The sequence below is a fragment of the Oryx dammah genome, unplaced genomic scaffold (genome assembly GCF_014754425.2).
Source record: "Oryx dammah isolate SB20612 unplaced genomic scaffold, SCBI_Odam_1.1 HiC_scaffold_19, whole genome shotgun sequence".
In the NCBI taxonomy this organism is placed as follows: Eukaryota; Metazoa; Chordata; class Mammalia; order Artiodactyla; family Bovidae; genus Oryx; species Oryx dammah.
In genome coordinates, this window is record NW_024070203.1 from 84,827,806 (window position 1) to 84,847,374 (window position 19,569).

Here is a 19,569-nt window from a genome sequence, read left to right on the forward strand (position 1 = left end):
ATCAAGTTAGTTATCCTCTGTGAGCCTCAGTTTTGCATATATGTCAAGTGCTCTTTTGTGTCTAAAAATCAGCTATTATTATTTATTCTTATAATTCTGGTGAGGATGGTGGTTTCACTCGATTAGTTTCTTCCAGAAGACTAGCGTTGCATTTGTCATGCTTTCAGGCAGTTCTAGGTTTGCCTAGTTGAATATGTGGATCTCTGGTTGAGAAGAAAGTACAGTGATGATAGCTAGAGCCTCTTACACAGATGAGATAGCCAGAGGCATTTTCAGAGAAGGCCAGGGTTCGAATCTCCAGGACACTAGTGTTGAATGGGTAGACGGAGTAGGGGCCATGCTGGGAAAGACTGAGGGCAAGACAAGACGCGGCGACACATGAGAGGGTTGGATGGCATCACCGACAAGGACGTGAGTTTGAGCAAAGCCCGGGAGACAGTGAAGGACAGGGAAGCCTGACGTGCTGCAGTTCCTAGGGTTGCAAAGAGTCAGACACGACTGAGTGACTGAACAACAACAGGGGAGGCCAAATCTGCAAAAGCTCATAATAAGAGAGGCAGCACAAGGTGAATAGAAGAGCAACGTCTAAAGCTCAAGAGAAGAAATGATTCTAGAGAGAGTATAGTCAACACAGAAAATACTACACAGGAATCAGTTATTATGACGACTAACAAGCATCTACATTTAACAGTTGGGAAATCCTTAATAAAGTAATTTAAAATGGCTCCTTGACGGTTGACATATAGAAAAGACTCAAATTTTAGTTTCCATTAACCTTAATTTTAATTGCATATCTTGAGAAAGAAGAATTACAAAGAATTTAAAAAAACAAGTAGGCTCCTCTATCCATGGGATTCTCTTGGCCAGAATAATGGAATGGGTTGCTGTGCCCTCCTCCAGGGGATCCTCCCAACCCAAGGATCGAAACTGCGTCTCTTAGGCCTTTACCACTAGCGCCACCTAGGAAGCCCAAACACAAAGGTAATTTACAGGGAAGGACATTTGCACCTTTCCCAAGAAACACCTTCTGTTACTAAGACTGGAATTATGAAAAAGTCTACTTATTTTGGCAGTGTAGAGTATAAAGCATAAAATGTTGAGTGTTACCATTGGAATCAAGTCCTGACTCTGCCACTTATCAAGTGTAAGGTCCAGAGAAAATTATTTACTTGTCTAAGTTTCCACTTTCTCAAGTGGGAAATGGAGGACCACTATCACTTAGGATTTTATTGGGAGAGGGGAAGATATTGCACATAAGGGATTTAGCACAAGGCCCCTTACAACAAATACTAGCTTATGATATTTACCCATCATGGGTAATCATGAGAAAGTTTGAGAATTGTTTTTAAAGAATAAGTACTTTTGGAAGAATTCAGTTCAGTTCAGTCGCTCAGTCGTGTCGACTCTTAGTGACCCCACAGACTGCAGCCCGCCAGGCCTCGCTGTCCATCACTAACTCCCTGTCCAGAATTAGTCTTTCCATGCACCAACAAAAACCTTTAAGTTCTCTCTAGCAGTGTAGCCTTCCTTGCCCAATCACTGGGAGTCTTCTAGGAGAATTAAGAGCCAGATCCATAATTTCCAAGACACAAGAGTTGAGTAAGCTTTGTGCTTCTCATCGATTGGGGGCTGGCCAACATATTTCTTCATAACCAGTAAAATGCATGACTCATTAAACAAAACACCTCAATTTCCATACCAAAGAAAAGTCATACAGTCAACTACCAAAGACAGATAAATGATAATACTAATAATATATCACAGGTATCTTTATCATATCCCCAAATTTTCTAACTAACCTCATATTTCAGAAAGAAGAAAACACCAATTTTTTAAAAAATATATATTTCTCTTTTACTTTACAATAAATGAAAGAAAATAAATTCATAAAATATACTGAAACTACCTAGTGAAAAAGCTCTTGTAAATTCATCATCTTAGTTTCAAAGTCTATGGTAGTGTCTCACTTTGAATTTAAAATTGAACAAAAATAATCCTAAAAAATGGCCTAATCTGTTATTTACTTTGCATTTTTATGAAAGACTACTATGCTTTGCTTTTAGCAAACTGGTCATTAAAAATATGAGACTATTTGGGGAAATGGAACCCCAGGAAGTATGATAGTATGATAGATCTTAAAGCCACCAGAGCAGATGTTCCTAATCATACTAAAAACACAAACACACAAACCAGTTTGTTCCAGCTACAGAATTAGAAAAGTGCATATAATTTAACGGTATGAAAAATAGTTCAAGCCAGGAGGTAGTAAAACTGCAAAAAAATATAAATCTAAAGAGGCTGTGCCAAGGAACATTTTACAAATTCTCAAGGCTAAAAAATCTTGAGATTTTTCTTGCTACAGGTAGGAAGCTATTACCTGAACTAGCTTTTAAAAATACAATGAATATATCTTTAAGGTAGAAAGCTATTACCTGAAATAGTTTTTTAAAGTGAAATGAATATATCTTTTAAGGAAAACAGGTAAGAAGCTATTACCTGAACTAGTTTTTAAAAATACAATGAATATATCTTTAAGGAAAACACAACACACAGACACATACACACACATACAACCCACACAGGCTCATACACCATCCGCACACCAATTACCTAACAGTTTTTACCCAGAGAAACATTTATCTAAATCTAGAATATCATTTATAAACAGCTTTGGGACAGTGAAATCAGACTTCTCATCAGTTTAAATTTATAATTGAGAAATAAACAGTACATAATGTGATACAGAATTAAATTGGCATGCACAGTAAAATGTAAGCTCTAAGGACAGAGGATTCTCTTTGCAAATAATGATCTTGGCCAAGAGCCTCCTTTATGTACAGAAAGCTCTATTCCTTGCTTATAACAACCCTCAAGGTTACAACAGGTCATTGTATGCTGCTAATTAGGTTTACAAATGATATGTTCACTCCAGGTGATACTTTATAGCTTGATTCAGCCTAAGCAGAAAACTGTATCAATAAGGTCAAACTATAAAAACTCATTGTCCCACAATTACAGATCTTTTACTCATATAGTATGAATTTTAATTGCAAATATATAATGCCATTAAAAATTGGTTTGATGCTTAATATCTCTCAAAAACAACAAAAAGAAAGCAAAAGACAAGTAGGAAAACACAAAAGTTTCCACAGATATTCAGTGTGTTTATTCTCCAAAAGTTAATTAAAGTCAATTTTGTTAGTAGACCCTAGGTCAAAATACTCTTCCAAGAAAGCAAAGTGATATCTACTCTGTATAAAAATGAAAATCAAATGCAGGACATTACCTTGTGCCACCTGTTGAACTGCCAGCATCATCCCAGAAACAGTGTCTGGAAGCAAGCTTTCTTTCAGACTGTAATGTGTCGCCCACTCCAAAATAGGCAGCCGCCGTCTGCACCACTGTTTAAAGTCTTCACAACGGGGCATACTCATCTTACTCCAGGGCATGCTTTTCTTTTTTCTCTTTGCCCCCGTCATTTTCAGATTACCTCTTGTAGATTAAACTTCTTTAAACAAGAAAAAAATTGTTGTAGAACACCTCCCTTCAAAGCCAGGCTCCAAATCGTCTGTGGTTTACAATGTCAAAGCTATCCAGGAAATATTAAAAGAGAGATTAACAAAAGCATATATATATATATATATATATATGCAGCCAGGCTGCATGTTTTATTATGGTATAGCTAATTATTCTAGATAAAAGATGCAGATTAAAACCATGAATTTTTATCTGAATGAGAAGCGGTACCTGTTAGTGTACTATTTTCTGATCTTGGAAAAGTAGTGGATTCAGTATTAAGTTGGGGTAGAGCTCTCTTGCCAGTAATTCCCTTATACTGACTGTAGTCTTATGTTCTGGCTTATATCCCAGTGGCTAATGAGGTAGTTCTGGGCGTGTGTTGCAAGTGGGCTGGGTTATGCTAAAGAAACCAGGAAGCATTCAGCTATTCCTGCCTTCTCCCGACAAGCTATGCAAAATCATAAAACCGGAGAGGTTTTGTTATGCAAGATGTAGTCAGAGAATTTAGATTTACTTCTTTGGGAAGTGGGTATTTTCAGTATATCAAATGACTGCCATTTCTGAAATATTCAGAAACCTAAGAGGCTTTGCTAAATGCTCTTATCATTTTTCCCCCTGGGAGAGGAGATTTTCATTCATACAGAAACATTCAGACAGCCACTGCCCAGTCTGGTAACAGAATAGCCAGTTCTCACAAACAAACAGAAATTTCATTTCATGGGCTAAGAAAATAAGCTTACATTGAACAATTATTTGTGGAAACATGTCTTCCTTGTCTCTGAATTGTTCACTCAGTTTTCTCTATTTTTCCAAGTCATATAATTCTCACACTTAGCACTATCCTAACTGAAATTTCTAAGGAATAACATATGGTTCATAATATTGTTTGAAGAGTTCCCAACATTTTTTATGATTCTGTCCTCTTTTCACATGACTTTTGGGGGGTTTCTCTGTTTCAGAAAGGATGTTATATTTTATAATGGAAGAGTCAGATTGTCAAAGACCTTTATTTTATAATTATAAGGCCCAGTCCCAAGAAGAAAGGGCCTGCATTTATGAAGACTGTGCCATTCGAATTAAACCAAAAAGCTAAGACATTAACAAAAAATGTGAAGCCAAGAAGAATAGCATGTACATAGTTTGCTGCAGCTCTCTTAATGCCTATTTGTCCAGAGTAGAGATCTGTCTGTCTGGAAGTCTTTAAAATAACAAAATATTGCTACTTGGATACCGTGGATACTTCCAGTGTCTCTGGCTGTAATTTTTCCCATTGTTTTTAAGTTAAGGTGAAGAACTACTCTCTCAATTTAGTTCAGTTCAGTTGCTCTGTCATGTCCAACTCTATGCAACCCCATGGACCGCAGCACGCCAGGCCTCCCTGTCCATCACCAACTCTCGGAGTTTACCCAAACTCATGTCCATTGAGTCGGTGATGCCATCCAACCGTCTCATCCTCCGTCGTCCCCTTCTCCTTCTGCCTTCAATCTTTCCCAGAATCAGGGTCTTTCAAAATGAGTCAGCTCTTTGCATCAGTGGCCAAAGTATTGGAGTTTCAGCTTCAACATCAGTCCTACCAATGAACACCCAGGACTGACCTCCTTTAGAATGAACTGGCTTGATCTCCTTGCAGTCCAAGGGACTCTCAAGAGTCTTCTCCAACACCACAGTTCAAAAGCATCAATTCTTTGGCACTCAGCTTTCTTCACAGTCCAACTCTTACATCCATACATGACCACTGGAAAAACCATAGCCTTGACTAGATGGAACTTTGTTGGCAAAGTAATGTCTCTCCTTTGTAAGATGCTGTCTAGGTTGGTCATATCGTTCCTTCCAAGGAGTAAGCATCTTTTAATTTCATAGCTACAATCACCATCTGCAGTGATTTTGGAGGCCCCAGAAAATAAAGTCTCTCACTGTTTCCCCAGCTATTTTCCATGAAATGATGGGACCAGATGCCACGATCTTTGTTTTCTGAATGTTGAGCTTTAAGCTCACTTTTCATCAAGAGGCTCTTTAGTTCTTCTTCACTTTCTGCCATAAGGGTGGTGTCATCTGCATATCTGAGGTTATTGATATTTCTCCCAGCAATCTTGATTCCAGCTTGTGCTTCTTCCAGTCCAGCGTTTCTCATGATGTACTCTGCATAGAAGTTAAATAAGCAAGGTGACAATATACAGCCTTGACGTACTCCTTTTCTTATTTGGAACCAGTCTGTTGTTCCATGTCCAGTTCGAACTGTTGCTTCCTGACCTGCATATAGGTTTCTCAAGAGGCAGGTCAGGTGGTCTGGTATTCCCATCTCTTTCAGAATTTTCCACAGTTTATTGTGATCCACAGAGTCAAAGGCTTTGGCATAGTCAATAAAGCAGAAATATTGTTTTTCTGCAACTCTCTTGCTTTTTTGATGATCCAGCTGATGTTAGCATTTTGCTCTCTGGTTCCTCTGCCTTTTCCAAAACGAACTTGAACATCTGGAAGTTCACGGTTCACATATTGCTGAAGCCTGTCTTGGAGAATTTTGAGCATTACTTTTCTTTCTCAGTCTTCCACAAATGACATCACTGGCTTTCTATCTGTGCAAAAATACTTTTCTTTTTAAATGCAATGAATCCTAAATATATAGCAATATATGTACAGTTTATTCATATGTACAGAATAGAATTTACTTATTTTTCCAATTGTTTGCATATGTTACGTTTATGAACATTTCATTAGAGTCTCACCAGAGACTCACAGTATTTTAGCCCTATTCTTTTAGTGTGAGAGGTAGATTCATCAGATAAGTAAATTCACCTTTAATAGAGATGTTGCTTTTTCTTCCCAAACAGCAATCTAACTTTGTTTTATATACTTCACCCATTACATAAATATAGAAATTCAGAAGCTATATATAAACTGAGTATTACTACTTTTATAATCAACATTAATACTAATGATACTTATCTCAAAATATATTTAGGTCAAAAATTCAAATCCAAGTTAGAAAATGAAAAAAGTAATTGAAAGCTTAAATACTGAAATAATCAGTCAACACCTATGATTTGTGCAATTTCAGTCATGTTACAAAAAACTTTGAGTTAAATGGTAGTAACAAAGAATTCCTATGAACAGAATTTTTGGAACTGAAGATTAATCTATATAGAAACATCTAAGCATGAGTTGATGCTTTTGAACTGTGGTGTTGGAGAAGACTCTTGAGAGTCCCCTGGACTGCAAGGAGATCCAACCAGTCCATTCTGAGGGAGATCAACCCTGGGATTTCTTTGGAAGGAATGATGCTAAAGCTGAAACTCCAGTACTTTGGCCACCTCATGCGAAGAGTTGACTCATTGGAAAAGACTCTGATGCCGGGAGGGATTGGGGGCAGGAGAAGGGGATGACAGAGGATGAGATGGCTGGATGGCATCACTGACTCTACGGACGTGAGTCTGAGTGAACTCTGAGAATTGGTGATGGACAGGGAGGCCTGGCGTGCTGCGATTCATGGGGTTGGAAAGAGTCAGACACGAATGAGCAACTCAACTGAACTGAACTGAAGCATATTAATGCCAACAATTGCTCTAAAACATCCAAAGACCAGGAAGGCTTCCCTGGTGGCTCAGAGAGTCAAGAACCTGCCTGCAATGCAGGAGACCTGGGTTTGATCCCTGGGTCAGGCAGATCCTCTGGAGAAGGAAATGGCAACCCACTCCAGTATTCTTGCCTGAAGAACTCCATCAGTAGAGGAGACAATCCATGGGACTGCATAAAGTCGGATATGACTAAATGACTAACACTTTCATTTTCATTCTAAGACCAGGAGGGAAAATAATTAGTTTGATAAAATAGTTCTGAAGTCTCTCAATTTTTTTAAAAAAAAAAAAACCTCCTAAAGTTAGAGTAGATCTTTCCTAAAAATATTTTTTAAACTCCAGGTTTTCTTCCAACTCCATGTGCTTAGACATTATTTAAAACATGCCAAAAATCTCACTCTAAAGAATGCTATCAATTGTAGGATTGATTATAATCAGCAACTCAAAAAAAAACTTTTGTGAAGAAATTTATGCACACCCATGAGACACTCAAAGCACTTAACCTAGTCCATAGAATTCAAAACTGAACATATTTATTCAAAAATTTCAGTGGCTAAAATTAGCTTTAAATTCAGTACTCCATATCATCTGTATGAGACATCTCTTTCCCAAATGTTCAGGCAACAGCTTTACAAATAAAAAGATGAACTTATCATCTCCATGTAAATCAACAAAAAATCCTCCTTCCTAGAATATTTCGATCGTATCTCTGACATGTTTGAACTTCCAGTAATTTCTAATATTACACTCAAACCCATTAGCCTAAACATGTGATCCTTTCTCCACTCTCTACCCCTCCTCTACCAGCTACTTATCGACTCTACTTAAATTAGCAAGTATTTACTGATCAATCACATTTTGCTAGATTGTGTGAAATGCAATAGAAGGATGGGCAAGGGGAAGATATTGTCTATTTTCTAAGGATTATCTCATGCAAAAGGCAGAATAGAATAAATTAACAATCAAGTCAGACAATAAGTGTTACAGGAGCTCAGGATGGAGAGTTGCATTCTCACTGAGAAAAAACACTTCCCATCCTGGCTGTTTTCTAGCAGATTAGTATACTATATGCTGCACACCGACTCTTTGGTTTTATTCAGATTTCCCTAGTTCCATGTTCCTAGTTTTTTCCCTGTCTGAACACTTACTCAGTATGTAACTTTTTAATGAAAATTTCCCTGGCTTCCCTACAGTTCCCTTCTTCCTATATACCAAAGATCTAGGTAACTTTTGGGTTATTCATAGGTCTACAGTTGTAGTCATTTTCACTGTCTATTGATTTTCTTGCTTAAAATTTATTGTGTGTGATTTTATCCAGTTTGGCTCATGAGACTGTAAATTACTTGAGTGTAGATATTATTCACATAACTTGCTTTGCCTCTTTTCTCAGGATCTAATGGAAAGTTCTGTAGACATAGGATCTACTCAGCAATTATTAACACATGCATATCCCTACTCTCGAAATTACCAAAGAATCATTTAATGTATCTCAATCTAGTTTCCAGGTTGTGCTGTTAAGGAATCAAGAAAATAGGTACAGACAGAAAGAGAGAGTTAGTAGTGGGAAAAATAAGGAGATTTTGTCTTTACTTGCCCAAGTTTTCCCTATTCTTTCACAATTATAAGGAAAATTCTATCTTTCCAGAGTAATTATGAAAAATAAGGGATCTGAAGCATGTATGAAGGAAAAAAAAATTTGAAGAAAAACATTTCAAGAAACATTGTACACTATAAACTGGATCATACTTACTTAATAGTTTTTGAGAGTCACTTATTAAACTGAGGAGAAGGAAACAGCCACCCACTCCAGTCTTCTTGCCTGGAAAATCCCATGGATGTAGGAGCCTGGTAGGCTACAGTCCATGGTGTTGCAAAGAGTTGGATACGACTGAGCCAATTCACTTTCACTTTATTAAATTGAAATTCTTCTCATATTACTTTTGATTGTAACATTATGCTTCTTTGAATGCGGCCTATGTGGAGAACAGGACACCTAAGCAGTGATTTATATTCAGGTTACACCCAGAAATGTAGACATAAATCTCAGAGGGCATTAACTCCAAATTCAAGTCTACTTTAGAAAGTTGATCTATAGCATTTCTAATAACAGGACATTGCAAAAGGTTCCCACCTGAGTCGTTAAGTAGTAGATGAAACGAAACCATGTGCTGCTGTCTTATAGCTGGCATGGAGATACATCAGTGCAGAGGGAGCAAATACTAAGTCATGAACTCGATAGGGTACCTTTCTCCCAACTTACCTAAAATGTCTTACAGGTTGACACAGCCCTGAATCCAACCTATGTTTTATTTCTTCCGATGACTGTAATTGACAAGTTTAGAAAAATAACTCATTCTGATTTTCAGACAATCTAATTGTTAGAACATTATTCCTAATTACTGAGCCAACATCTGCCATTTAAAATGTCCACTCTTCAGTCTTTATCCTAATTCCTGTGACATGCACAGCTGTTCAGGACTAATTCATTTAGTGCTATTCCTAAAAAGCTCTGATTTTTGATGGTGCTGTTTTAGAACTGAGACATTTAAATGTGCTGCACAAATATGTCAATTATAGTCCTAAACAGTGCATTTCATGTTTTACTCATGACAGGACAACCAGTATAATACAGTGAGCAAAATTCTATTCTTTCAGTGCTGATTGCTCATGTAACTTACTTTGTTGTCTTTGAATTAAATGACACTTTCCAGTATGTTTCTTTAACATGTTTTTCCTTCTGCCATTATCTCGTGACTTATTTTGACTCATAATAGGGGTCAAAGGGAGATAGTTCTAATGAAGTGTAAAAAATCACTTCTACTTTCAAATGTGTATTTACAAGATCCAAGGAATTTTCAAAGTAAAAGGATGGAATGGGCAGGGAGCAAAGAGAGGGAGGCAGGACAGAAGGTGTTTGGACTGCATGTTTGCATCCTCCTAATATTCGAGATACCAGAATGGTCTAGTGGTTTTCCCTACTTTCTTCAATTTAAGTGTGAATTTGGCAATAAGGAGTTCATGATCTGAGCCACAGTCAGCTCCTGGTCTTGTTTTTGCTGACTGTATAGAGCTTCCCCATCTTTGGCAGCAAAGAATATAATCTGATTTTCGTGTTGACCATCTGGTGATGTCCATGTGTAGTCTTCTCTTGTGTTGTTGGAAGAGGGTGTTTGCTACGACCAGTGCGTTCTCTTGGCAAAACTCTATTAGCCTTTGCCTTGCTTCATTCTGTATTCCAAGGCCAAATTTGCCTGTTACTCTTGAGAAGGAAATAGCAACCCACTCCAGTGTTCTTGCCTGGAGAATCCCAGGGACGGGGTAGCCTGGTGGGCTGCCGTCTATGGGGTCGCACAGAGTCGGACACGACTGAAGCGACTCAGCAGCAGCAGCAGCAGCCAGGTGTTTCTTGACTTCCTACTTTTGTATCCCAGTCCCCTATAATGAAAAGGACATCTGTGGAACAACAGACTGCTTCCAAATAGGAAAAGGAGTACGTCAAGGCTATATATTGTCACTCTGCTTATTTAACATCTATGCAGAATACACCATGAGAAACTGTGGACTGGAAGAAGCACAAGCTGGAATCAAGATTGCCAGGAGAAATATCAATAACCTCAGATGACACCACCCTTATGGCAGAAAGTAAAGAGGAACTAAAAAGCCTGTTGATGAAAGTGAAAGAGGAGAGTGAAAAAGTTGGCTTAAAGCTCAACATTCAGAAAATGAAGATCATGGCATCTAGTCCAATCACTTCATGGGAAATAGATGGAGAAACAGTGGAAACAGTGTCAGACTTTATTTTTTGGGGGGCTCCAAGATCACTGCAAATCGTGACTGTAGCCATGAAATTAAAAGACACTTACTCCTTGGAAGGAAAGTTATGACCAACCTAGATAGCATATTCAAAAGCAGAGACATTAATTTGCCAATAAAGGTCTGTCTAGTCAAGGCTATGGTTTTTCCAGTGGTCATGTATGGATGTGAGAGTTGGACTGTGAAGAAAGCTGAGCGCCAGCAAATTGATGCTTTTGAATTGTTGTGTTGGAAAAGATTCTTGAGAGTCCCTTGGACTGCAAGGAGATCCAACCAGTCCATTCTAAAGGAGATCAGTCCTGGGTGTTCTTTGGAAGGAATGATGCTAAAGCTGAAACTCCAATACTTTGGCCACCTCATGCAAAGAATTGACTCATTGGAAAAGACTCTGATGCTGGGAGGGATTTGGGGCAGGAGGAGAAGGGGATAACAGAGGATGAGATGGCTGGATGGCATCACCGACTCGATGGACATGAGTTTGAGTGAACTCCGGGAGTTGGTGATGGACAGGGAGGCCTGGCGTGCTGTGATTCATGGGGTCGCAAAGAGTCAGACACGACTGAATGACTGAACTGAACTGAATAACTTCATTACTCTGGATTCAGAGCACTCATCTAGAAGGTATCATCCATAATAACAGAGAAAAAAACAGACTCTGGAATTGTTGTTACTCAGAAGAAAAATGTCTAAAATACTCCACATAGTCTACATTGCTGCAAAGGGATCATCCAAAAAAGCAAGTTTCCCCAACACTGTCAAATAGTGTTTGATTTATGCAATCACTTTTAGTGGAAATTCAATGCTAGAGAGGATATTTTAGTGTTACCTCATTAACTCTTATGTCTTAAAGTTGAAATAGTACCTAGGAGTGACTCCTAATGAAGAGGATTCAAATTGTGTGGAAATCATTTTTATAGCATTCCTCAGAAATGGTCACAGGTTTTTATGCATGAAATAGGGGGCTAGTCTAAGGTTTAGGACTGATAATTAATTAATCTTAGGGTCTCACTTACTTGCAACAAGAAGTGTTTTTTATCCAAGATAATTACTGTGTACATGAAATATGAGTAAACTTACACAACTGAAAATTTTTTTAAATGTTCTCATATGTACATGTGTACTAAAACACCAAATATTAAAACTCAGATCTCTGCTTATTCCATTGCTTCTATTTTCCATGGTCAAATTCCATTGTTTTGTATACTTTTGTGTCAAGGATCAATAGGGTAAAAGCAGAACACTTGTACTTTGATAAGAACTCAGAACCCATTAATTTTTTTCAATACATTTAATTTTTCTGATTACATAATCAAATTTCTATTATAAAATAGAAAGTTTTGTAAAGTATAGAATGGTGGTTTAAAAAAAAAAGATGTTTTACGATCACATTGTTGATTAAAGTTCTGCTTGTAGTTTGTTCCATTTTTTTCGTATGAAACATTTTTCTTTAAATAGCTGAGACAACACTGTATACATAACACTTTTTAAAATTTCACTATTATAACCCTTTGCCATATCATGAAAAACTCTTAGAGAACACAATTTTTTAATGACTGCACAATATTCCCTCATAAAGGTGTACCAAGGTTTACATAATCATTTTCCTAGGAGTAGATACTTTAGTTCTTCCAGTTTTGTGGATTTTTTTTTAAGATAACACTGGGATATACATCTTACTAATAATGCTTCAATGGGGCTTTTTTGGGCTAACATCTCATGCTAGTCCAGATGTACAAGAAACTGATTTTTTGAGTGGTTTCACTGGGACATTTTTCAATACGTTCCATGTTGACTTCCACAGTACTTAAATGATGCCCACTTTTCTGGACCAATTGACTTCCCAATAGAAATTAAGAGCACTTACAGTTAGAATATCCTGGGACATTGAAGCCATGAAACATTTTTCTTTTGAGTCAGTTTTTTTTTTCTTACTTGTTTACATTCAGTATTTGACAACATAATTCAAATATGGGCTGCTACAACTAATGTCTTATTATCATAATGCACATAATATTCAGAAATTCTCAATACTCAGCTTATTTGTCCTTAGGAAGTCAAATTGGGGAGTTAAGTATAACTCAGATATCAGAGTCAAACAAATAAAAGAAATTTATCATTTAATGGAAGATGTAGACGAATGTTGAAGCTGAAACTCCAATACTTTGGCCACCTGATGTGAAGAGCTGTCTCACTAGAAAAGACCCTGATGCTGGGAAAGATTGAAGACAGGAGGAGAAGGGGACGACAGAGGATGAGATGGTTGGATGGTATCACTGACTCAATGGACATGAGTTTGAGTAAACTCCAGGAGTTGGTGATGGACAGGGAGGCCTGGCATGCTACAGTCCATGGGGTCACAAAGAGTTGGACACAACTGAGTGACTGAACTGTAGACAAATACTCAAATAATCTTAGTTATTGAAAATTCAAAACTCTGAGGTACATTTTAGGCCTTCCATAAAGAATTACTTTCACTTCAAGAAGTAGCACATGGGGATAGTACCAGAATTCTCATTCTCCCAATTAACTAGTGGTGTAACTAAAATTTATGTGAAAAGTTGCATGATCTATATTGCACATAGATTACAAAGATATTTTGTAACATAATCACTATATATTTGGCAGTTATACACACACACACACACATACTAGAGCAGACAAATTAAGCCCGAGGGAACATTATTTTTTATTCATGTCAAAAGGAGAACATGAAAAAAAGAAATATTTGAAGCATTGTATCGTGAAGCCAGATAATCAACCAGCATGTTGGCAAGCAAAGCTAAAATCTGATGCCAACTTTTCAAGGTCTTTCAAGGGAGGATTTTGATAAGTAGAGTGCCAAGGACAATATCTGGCATATAGGAGAGGCACTGATAAATGTTAGTTTTTAATTCCTATACATTTCTTTCATTAGTTGCTAGGAGTACTTGAATAATGTATTTCAATAGTGTCTTACTTCCAATCACTACTCAATTAGTATGGAATGCTTTCTTCTCCTGGGATGGACAATCTTACCCAGTTTATATTTTTTGCAAATCAGCCTACTTAGATTCCAAATTGAATAACAAGCCAAATCTACTAGATTGGCCAAAAAGGCCTTTTTTTTTTTTTTTTTTCATTTTTTTTAAGTAAAAATAAATGACACATTGTTTATTTTCACCAAAAACTTTATTGACACCATATTCACTGATTTCTTCCACTAGCTTCTGTCGTTTTTTCAGGTAACTTCATAATTCCATCATTTCAAAACTTTTTCTTTTGAGCAAAGAACTATTTCAGGTGCTTTCTCCAGTCTTTCAGGGAACTGAAATTTTTTCCGTTAAGAATTTTGTAAAGACCAAAATAAATGGATATTTGAAGGTGCAATGGTTGGTGAATACAGCAGATGAATCAGAACTTCCCAGCCAAGCTGTAACAGTTTTTGCCTGGTCATCAAAGAGACATGCAGTCTTGCATTATCCTGATGGAGGATTATGAGTTTTCTGTTGACTGATTCCGGACACTTTTCATCAAGCACTGCTTTCAGTTGGTCTAACTGTGAGCAGTATTTGTTGAAATTAATCATTCAGCTTTCCAGAAGGAATTTATAATAGGGGACTCCTTTCCAATACCACCATATACACAATACCATCTTTGGATGAAGACTGGCCTTTGGTGAGGCTGGTGTTGGCTTATCTCACTTGCACTATGATCTCACATTATTGTACAGTATCCACTTTTTATCACCTGTCACAATTTGTTTTAAAAAACATAATGTTTTCATTATGTTTAAGTAAAGAATCTCATGTGGAAATATGATCAGGTTTTTTTTTTTTTTTTTTGCTTAATTTATGATGAACCCAAACATCAAAATGATTAACAAAATCAAGCTGGTGCAAATGATTTTCAATACTTGATTTGAATATTTTGAGTATACTGACTATATCTTGCAAAGTATAACACTGACTGTTCCAATTAATGTCTACATTTGATCACTGTCAACCTGACCTAACTAACTGGTCTACCTGACCATGGAGCATTGTCCAGCAAGGTACCTTCAGCATGAAATTTCACAAACCTCTTTTGACATGTTTGATCAGTCACACCTCCATAGACTGCACAGAATTTGTGTGTGTGTTTCAGTTGCACATTTACCTTTCTTGAAATAATAAGCATAATATGCTAAAATGTTGCTTTTTTCTTCCATCTTCAACATTAAAATGGCTATAGAAAAATTCACCAATTTTGGTTAAGTTTTTTAAAAAATACATGCTGATATGACAGCTGTTACAATACAATCTAACAAAATTGTTTCAAATGAAGTTAAAGACAACTAAATGCTACTAGAGCCATCTTACAGGAAAAAAATGAAAGAATTTTTTGGCCAACCCAATACTTCTATCTGCCTTGCTTGAACTCAAAATTCTAAACTGGACAACAACATTATTTATCCTCAAAAAAAATGGTCACATATCTCTGCTTACTTTGAACATCTGCATGCCAAATCTCTGGCAAATAGAAGAGGAAAAAGTGGAAGCAATGACAGATTTCACTTCCTTGGGCTCCAAAATCACGGTAGATGGTGACTGCAATCATGAAATTTAGAGATGCTTGCTCCTTGGAAGAAAGCTATGACAAACCTAAAGAGAGTATTAAAAAGCAGAGACATCATTTTGTCAACAAGGCTCCATATAGTCAAAGTTATGGTTTTTCCAGTAGTTATGTTCAGATGTGAGAAAGAAAGAAAAGAAAGCTGAACACTATAATTGATGCTTTAGAATCATGGTGCTGGAGAAGATTCTTGAGAGTCCTTGGACTTCAAGGAGATCAAACTAGTCAATCCTAAAAGATATCAACCTTGAATATTCATTAGAAGGACTGATGCTGAAGCTGAAGCTCCAATACTTTGGCCACCTGATACAAAGAGCTGACTCACTGGACAAGAGTCTGATGCTGTGAAAGATTGAATGCAAAAGAAGACAGCAGCAGAGGATGAGATGGTTGGAGGGCATCACTGACGCAACGGAATGAATTTGAGCAAACTCCAGGAGATAGTGGAGGACAGAGGACCCTGGTGTGCTAGTCAATGGGGTCACAAAGAGTTGGAGACAACTTAGCGACTGAACAACAGCAACAAAAATGCCAACTTCACTTTTCCTTTTCAGAGCCTAAACATTGCCATGTCCTCAAGTTGGTTCTAAATGCTTAAACTCTTGCCTTTTTTTTTTTTAATCTTCTGGTATTTATATCCTCTACATTCTGAAGATGATTAACTAAAAGGTCATCCATACTCTGGGTCAACAAAGAAGAATTAATTCAATTGAATTACTGAAATGAGGAGTTAAGAATAATTCTGAAGCAGTGCATCCATGCTCAGAAAGAAAGTTTGCATAGATCTCTTAGAATATCACCATGGCTTGGTGGGAATGTAAATTTGCCATTATTGCTCTGGTTGTCTTTAATCTAAGGCAATTCTTTATGTCAGCCAGGAGAAATATTTTCATCTATAAATTGCTTTGAATAAATTGACTGGGGGTCTCATTCTAATCTATAAATACTGGGGATCTCATCCTAATTTATAAAAAATACATAGAATCTTAAAACTAGTGTGAAGTAAGCAGTGATGAACATGCTTATTAGTAGCACATAAAATAAATTTTACTTTATACTTCTCAATTCTTTTACCTGTCTGTACAGAAAGGATTACTTTTGGGGGGCAGCTTATTAACCTGTACTTAAAAGAAAAACTCCATGGAATTAAATTAAATTTATACTCCCAAAGTCTCCAGTCCAGTGAACAGATTTTATTATTTGAAGCCATTGTTTTAATTGGCTACTTTAAAAACTACATATATGATCAGAATGTTTTCTGATACATCTCGTGGATTACTCACTCACAGGGAGGTCCCATGAATGAGGGAGCATGACACTTTAGGAGACTTAACGTAATTAGGATTGTAAAACTAAGAATAGATTTAAAAATTCAAGGTCTAAACTTCCTTCTGGAATTGATCTCTGAGGTTAGGAATAAGGCAGGTTATATATGCTCTTTCCCACACTCTAATCAGGAACTTTGCAGAAGGAAATGGCAACCCACTCCAGTACTCTTGCCTGGAGAATCCCATGGAGGGAGGAGCCTGGTAGGCTATAGTCCATGGGGTTGCAAAGAGTCGGACACGACTGAGGGACTTTACTTACTTACTTCATCAGGAACTTAAGCAGATAATGCGAAAAATAGTGAGTACAGTGAAAGCAACAAAGCAGTTTCTGAATCTGATGCAGCACTTTATGTACAGGCACTTTCACATCTAACCGCCATTCTCTTCGAGCACGTCTGGCAAGAAGCAGAAACATTTAAGAGTCAGATCACGGGACGTTCCTTAAAAGGACAAATGTATTCCTCAGGAACACAGGGGTAGATAGAGAAGAGAGAGAGTCCAAAACAGAGAGGCAGAAAATTGACTGAGCTTTGTTAAACTGTCCCAAATTAACTGAAAGAAAAGTAAGGTAATGTTGACAGATTTAGCAAATTAAAATATAGGAGACCTAGGTAAATTAGCATTTCATATAAATAAGAAATAATTTTAATTTAATATAGATATTCCCCATTCAATATTTGGAACATACTTATACAAAAAATAAATATATTTATTGTTTACCAGAGATACAGATTTTTGCATGGGTCATACTTATGCTAAGAAGTTACTAATATTTATCTGAAACAAATTTATATAGGAATCATGTTTTATCTAGCAATCCTAAGTTAAAGTTATCTGCTGTGAATGAAAACATTAGTAGGTATATCAAATAGAATTTATCCACAAATATGAGTTTCCAAGAACATCTTTTAAAAAGTAGTAGAAAGGAAACTGTTTATGTTAACCCACTTCACTGTTTTTCCTTCAGTTCAGTTCAGTCACTCAGTCGTGTTCGACTCTTTGCGACCCCATGAATCGCAGCACGCCAGGCCTCCCTGTCCATCACCAACTCCCGGAGTTCACTCAGATTCACGTTCATCGAGTCAGTGATGCCATCCAGCCATCTCATCCTCTGTTATCCCCTTCTCCTCCTGCCCCAAATCCCTCCCAGCATCAGAGTCTTTTCCAATGAGTCAACTCTTCGCATGAGGTGGCCAAGTATTGGAGTTTCAGCTTTAGCATCATTCCTTCCAAAGAAATCCCAGGGCTGATCTCCTTCAGAATGGACTGGTTGGATCTCCTTGCAGTCCAAGGGACTCTCAAGAGTCTTCTCCAACACCACAGTTCAAAAGCATCAATTCTTTGGCACTCAGCTTTCTTCACAGTCCAACTCTCACATCCATACATGACCACTGGAAAAACCATAGCCTTGACGAGACGGACCTTAGTCAGCAAAGTAATGTCTCTGCTTTTGAATATGCTATCTAGGTTGGTCATAACTTTTCTTCCAAGGAGTAAGCATCTTTTAATTTCATGGCTGCAATCACCATCTGCAGTGATTTTGGAGCCCCCCAAAAATAAAGTCTGACACTGTTTCCACTGTTTCACCATCTATTTCCCATGAAGTGATGGGACCAGATGCCATGATCTTCGTTTTCTGAATGTTGAGCTTTAAGCCAACTTTTTCACTCTCCTCTTTCACTTTCATCAAGAGGCTTTTTAGTTCCTCTTCACTTTCTGCCATAAGGGTGGTGTCATCTGCATATCTGAGATTATTGATATTTCTCCTGCAATCTTGATTCCAGCTTGTTTCTTCCAGTCCAACGTTTCTCATGATGTACTCTGCATATAAGTTAAATAAGCAAGGTGACAATATACAGGCTTGACGTACTCCTTTTCCTATTTGGAACCAGTCTGTTGTTCCATGTCCAGTTCTAACTGTTGCTTCCTGACCTGCATACAGATTTCTCAAGAGGCAGGTCAGGTGGCCCTCTTATTTTGATATAGGCAACTTGATTGGAAACACATACCATCGGAGATGTCACATCCTACCACTAGCTTGCTATGTGACTAGTGGCCACATCTGTCAATAAAGGGGCCAGGGTACCTGGTTCTGCCACTTCTTAGATTTGTAACCTCCCACAAGCATGATTAACAGAAGGATTAAGTTAAACTACAAGGCACAAAGGTCATCACAGAACTGACATATACTAGACACTGGTCTGGTGATTAGCAGAAGCAGCAGCAGTAGTTTGTTTTATTATAAGCAAGCATACATTACATGTAATAGATGGTACTGTCAGAACTGCTTGTAATTATGTTGATGGTCAGTATCAGTTCACTTTCAGGCTAACAGAAGCAGCAGCACTTCCTCTGGAGCAGTTCCTGGAGCCTGCTGCACTAACTTGGTGAAGCAACAGTGTCACCTAGCGGTTGTCAAGTCAGCTGTTCAGTCGCTAAATTGTGTCTGAATCTTTGAGACCCAGTGACTTGCAGCATACCAGACTTTCCTGTCCTTCACTATCTCCCTGAGTTTACGCTAACTCATGTCCATTGAGTCAGTTATGCCATCCAACCATCTCATCCTCTGTCCTCTGTCAAGTCAGTAACAATTAAGAACACCTGGATAAAGGTTGCCAGGGCTTGTATCTACATAGACTTTATTATGTCAGTGATGACTTCTGATGGTATTTAATATTTTCCACAATATAGCATATCAAATTAGTCTCACTTTGCATTAAAATGATGCACACACTATTCCCAAAAGG

The 19,569-nt window shown here is 37.5% G+C and overlaps 1 protein-coding gene across 1 annotated transcript in view; it reads right to left on the minus strand.

Moving 5' to 3' along the window:
* The window catches only part of SLC26A7 (solute carrier family 26 member 7), a 148,140-nt gene extending 143,248 nt beyond the window's left edge, over positions 1-4,892 (minus strand). Inside the window, exons 1-2 of the mRNA XM_040261102.1 lie at positions 4,751-4,892; positions 3,287-3,505 (exon numbers count right to left, since the gene is read on the minus strand). Of these exons, the coding sequence (XP_040117036.1) occupies positions 3,287-3,479 (193 nt within the window). The 5' untranslated portion in view covers positions 3,480-3,505; positions 4,751-4,892. The remainder of the gene's footprint in view (positions 1-3,286; positions 3,506-4,750) is intronic.
* Positions 4,893-19,569: the final 14,677 nt, after the last annotated feature.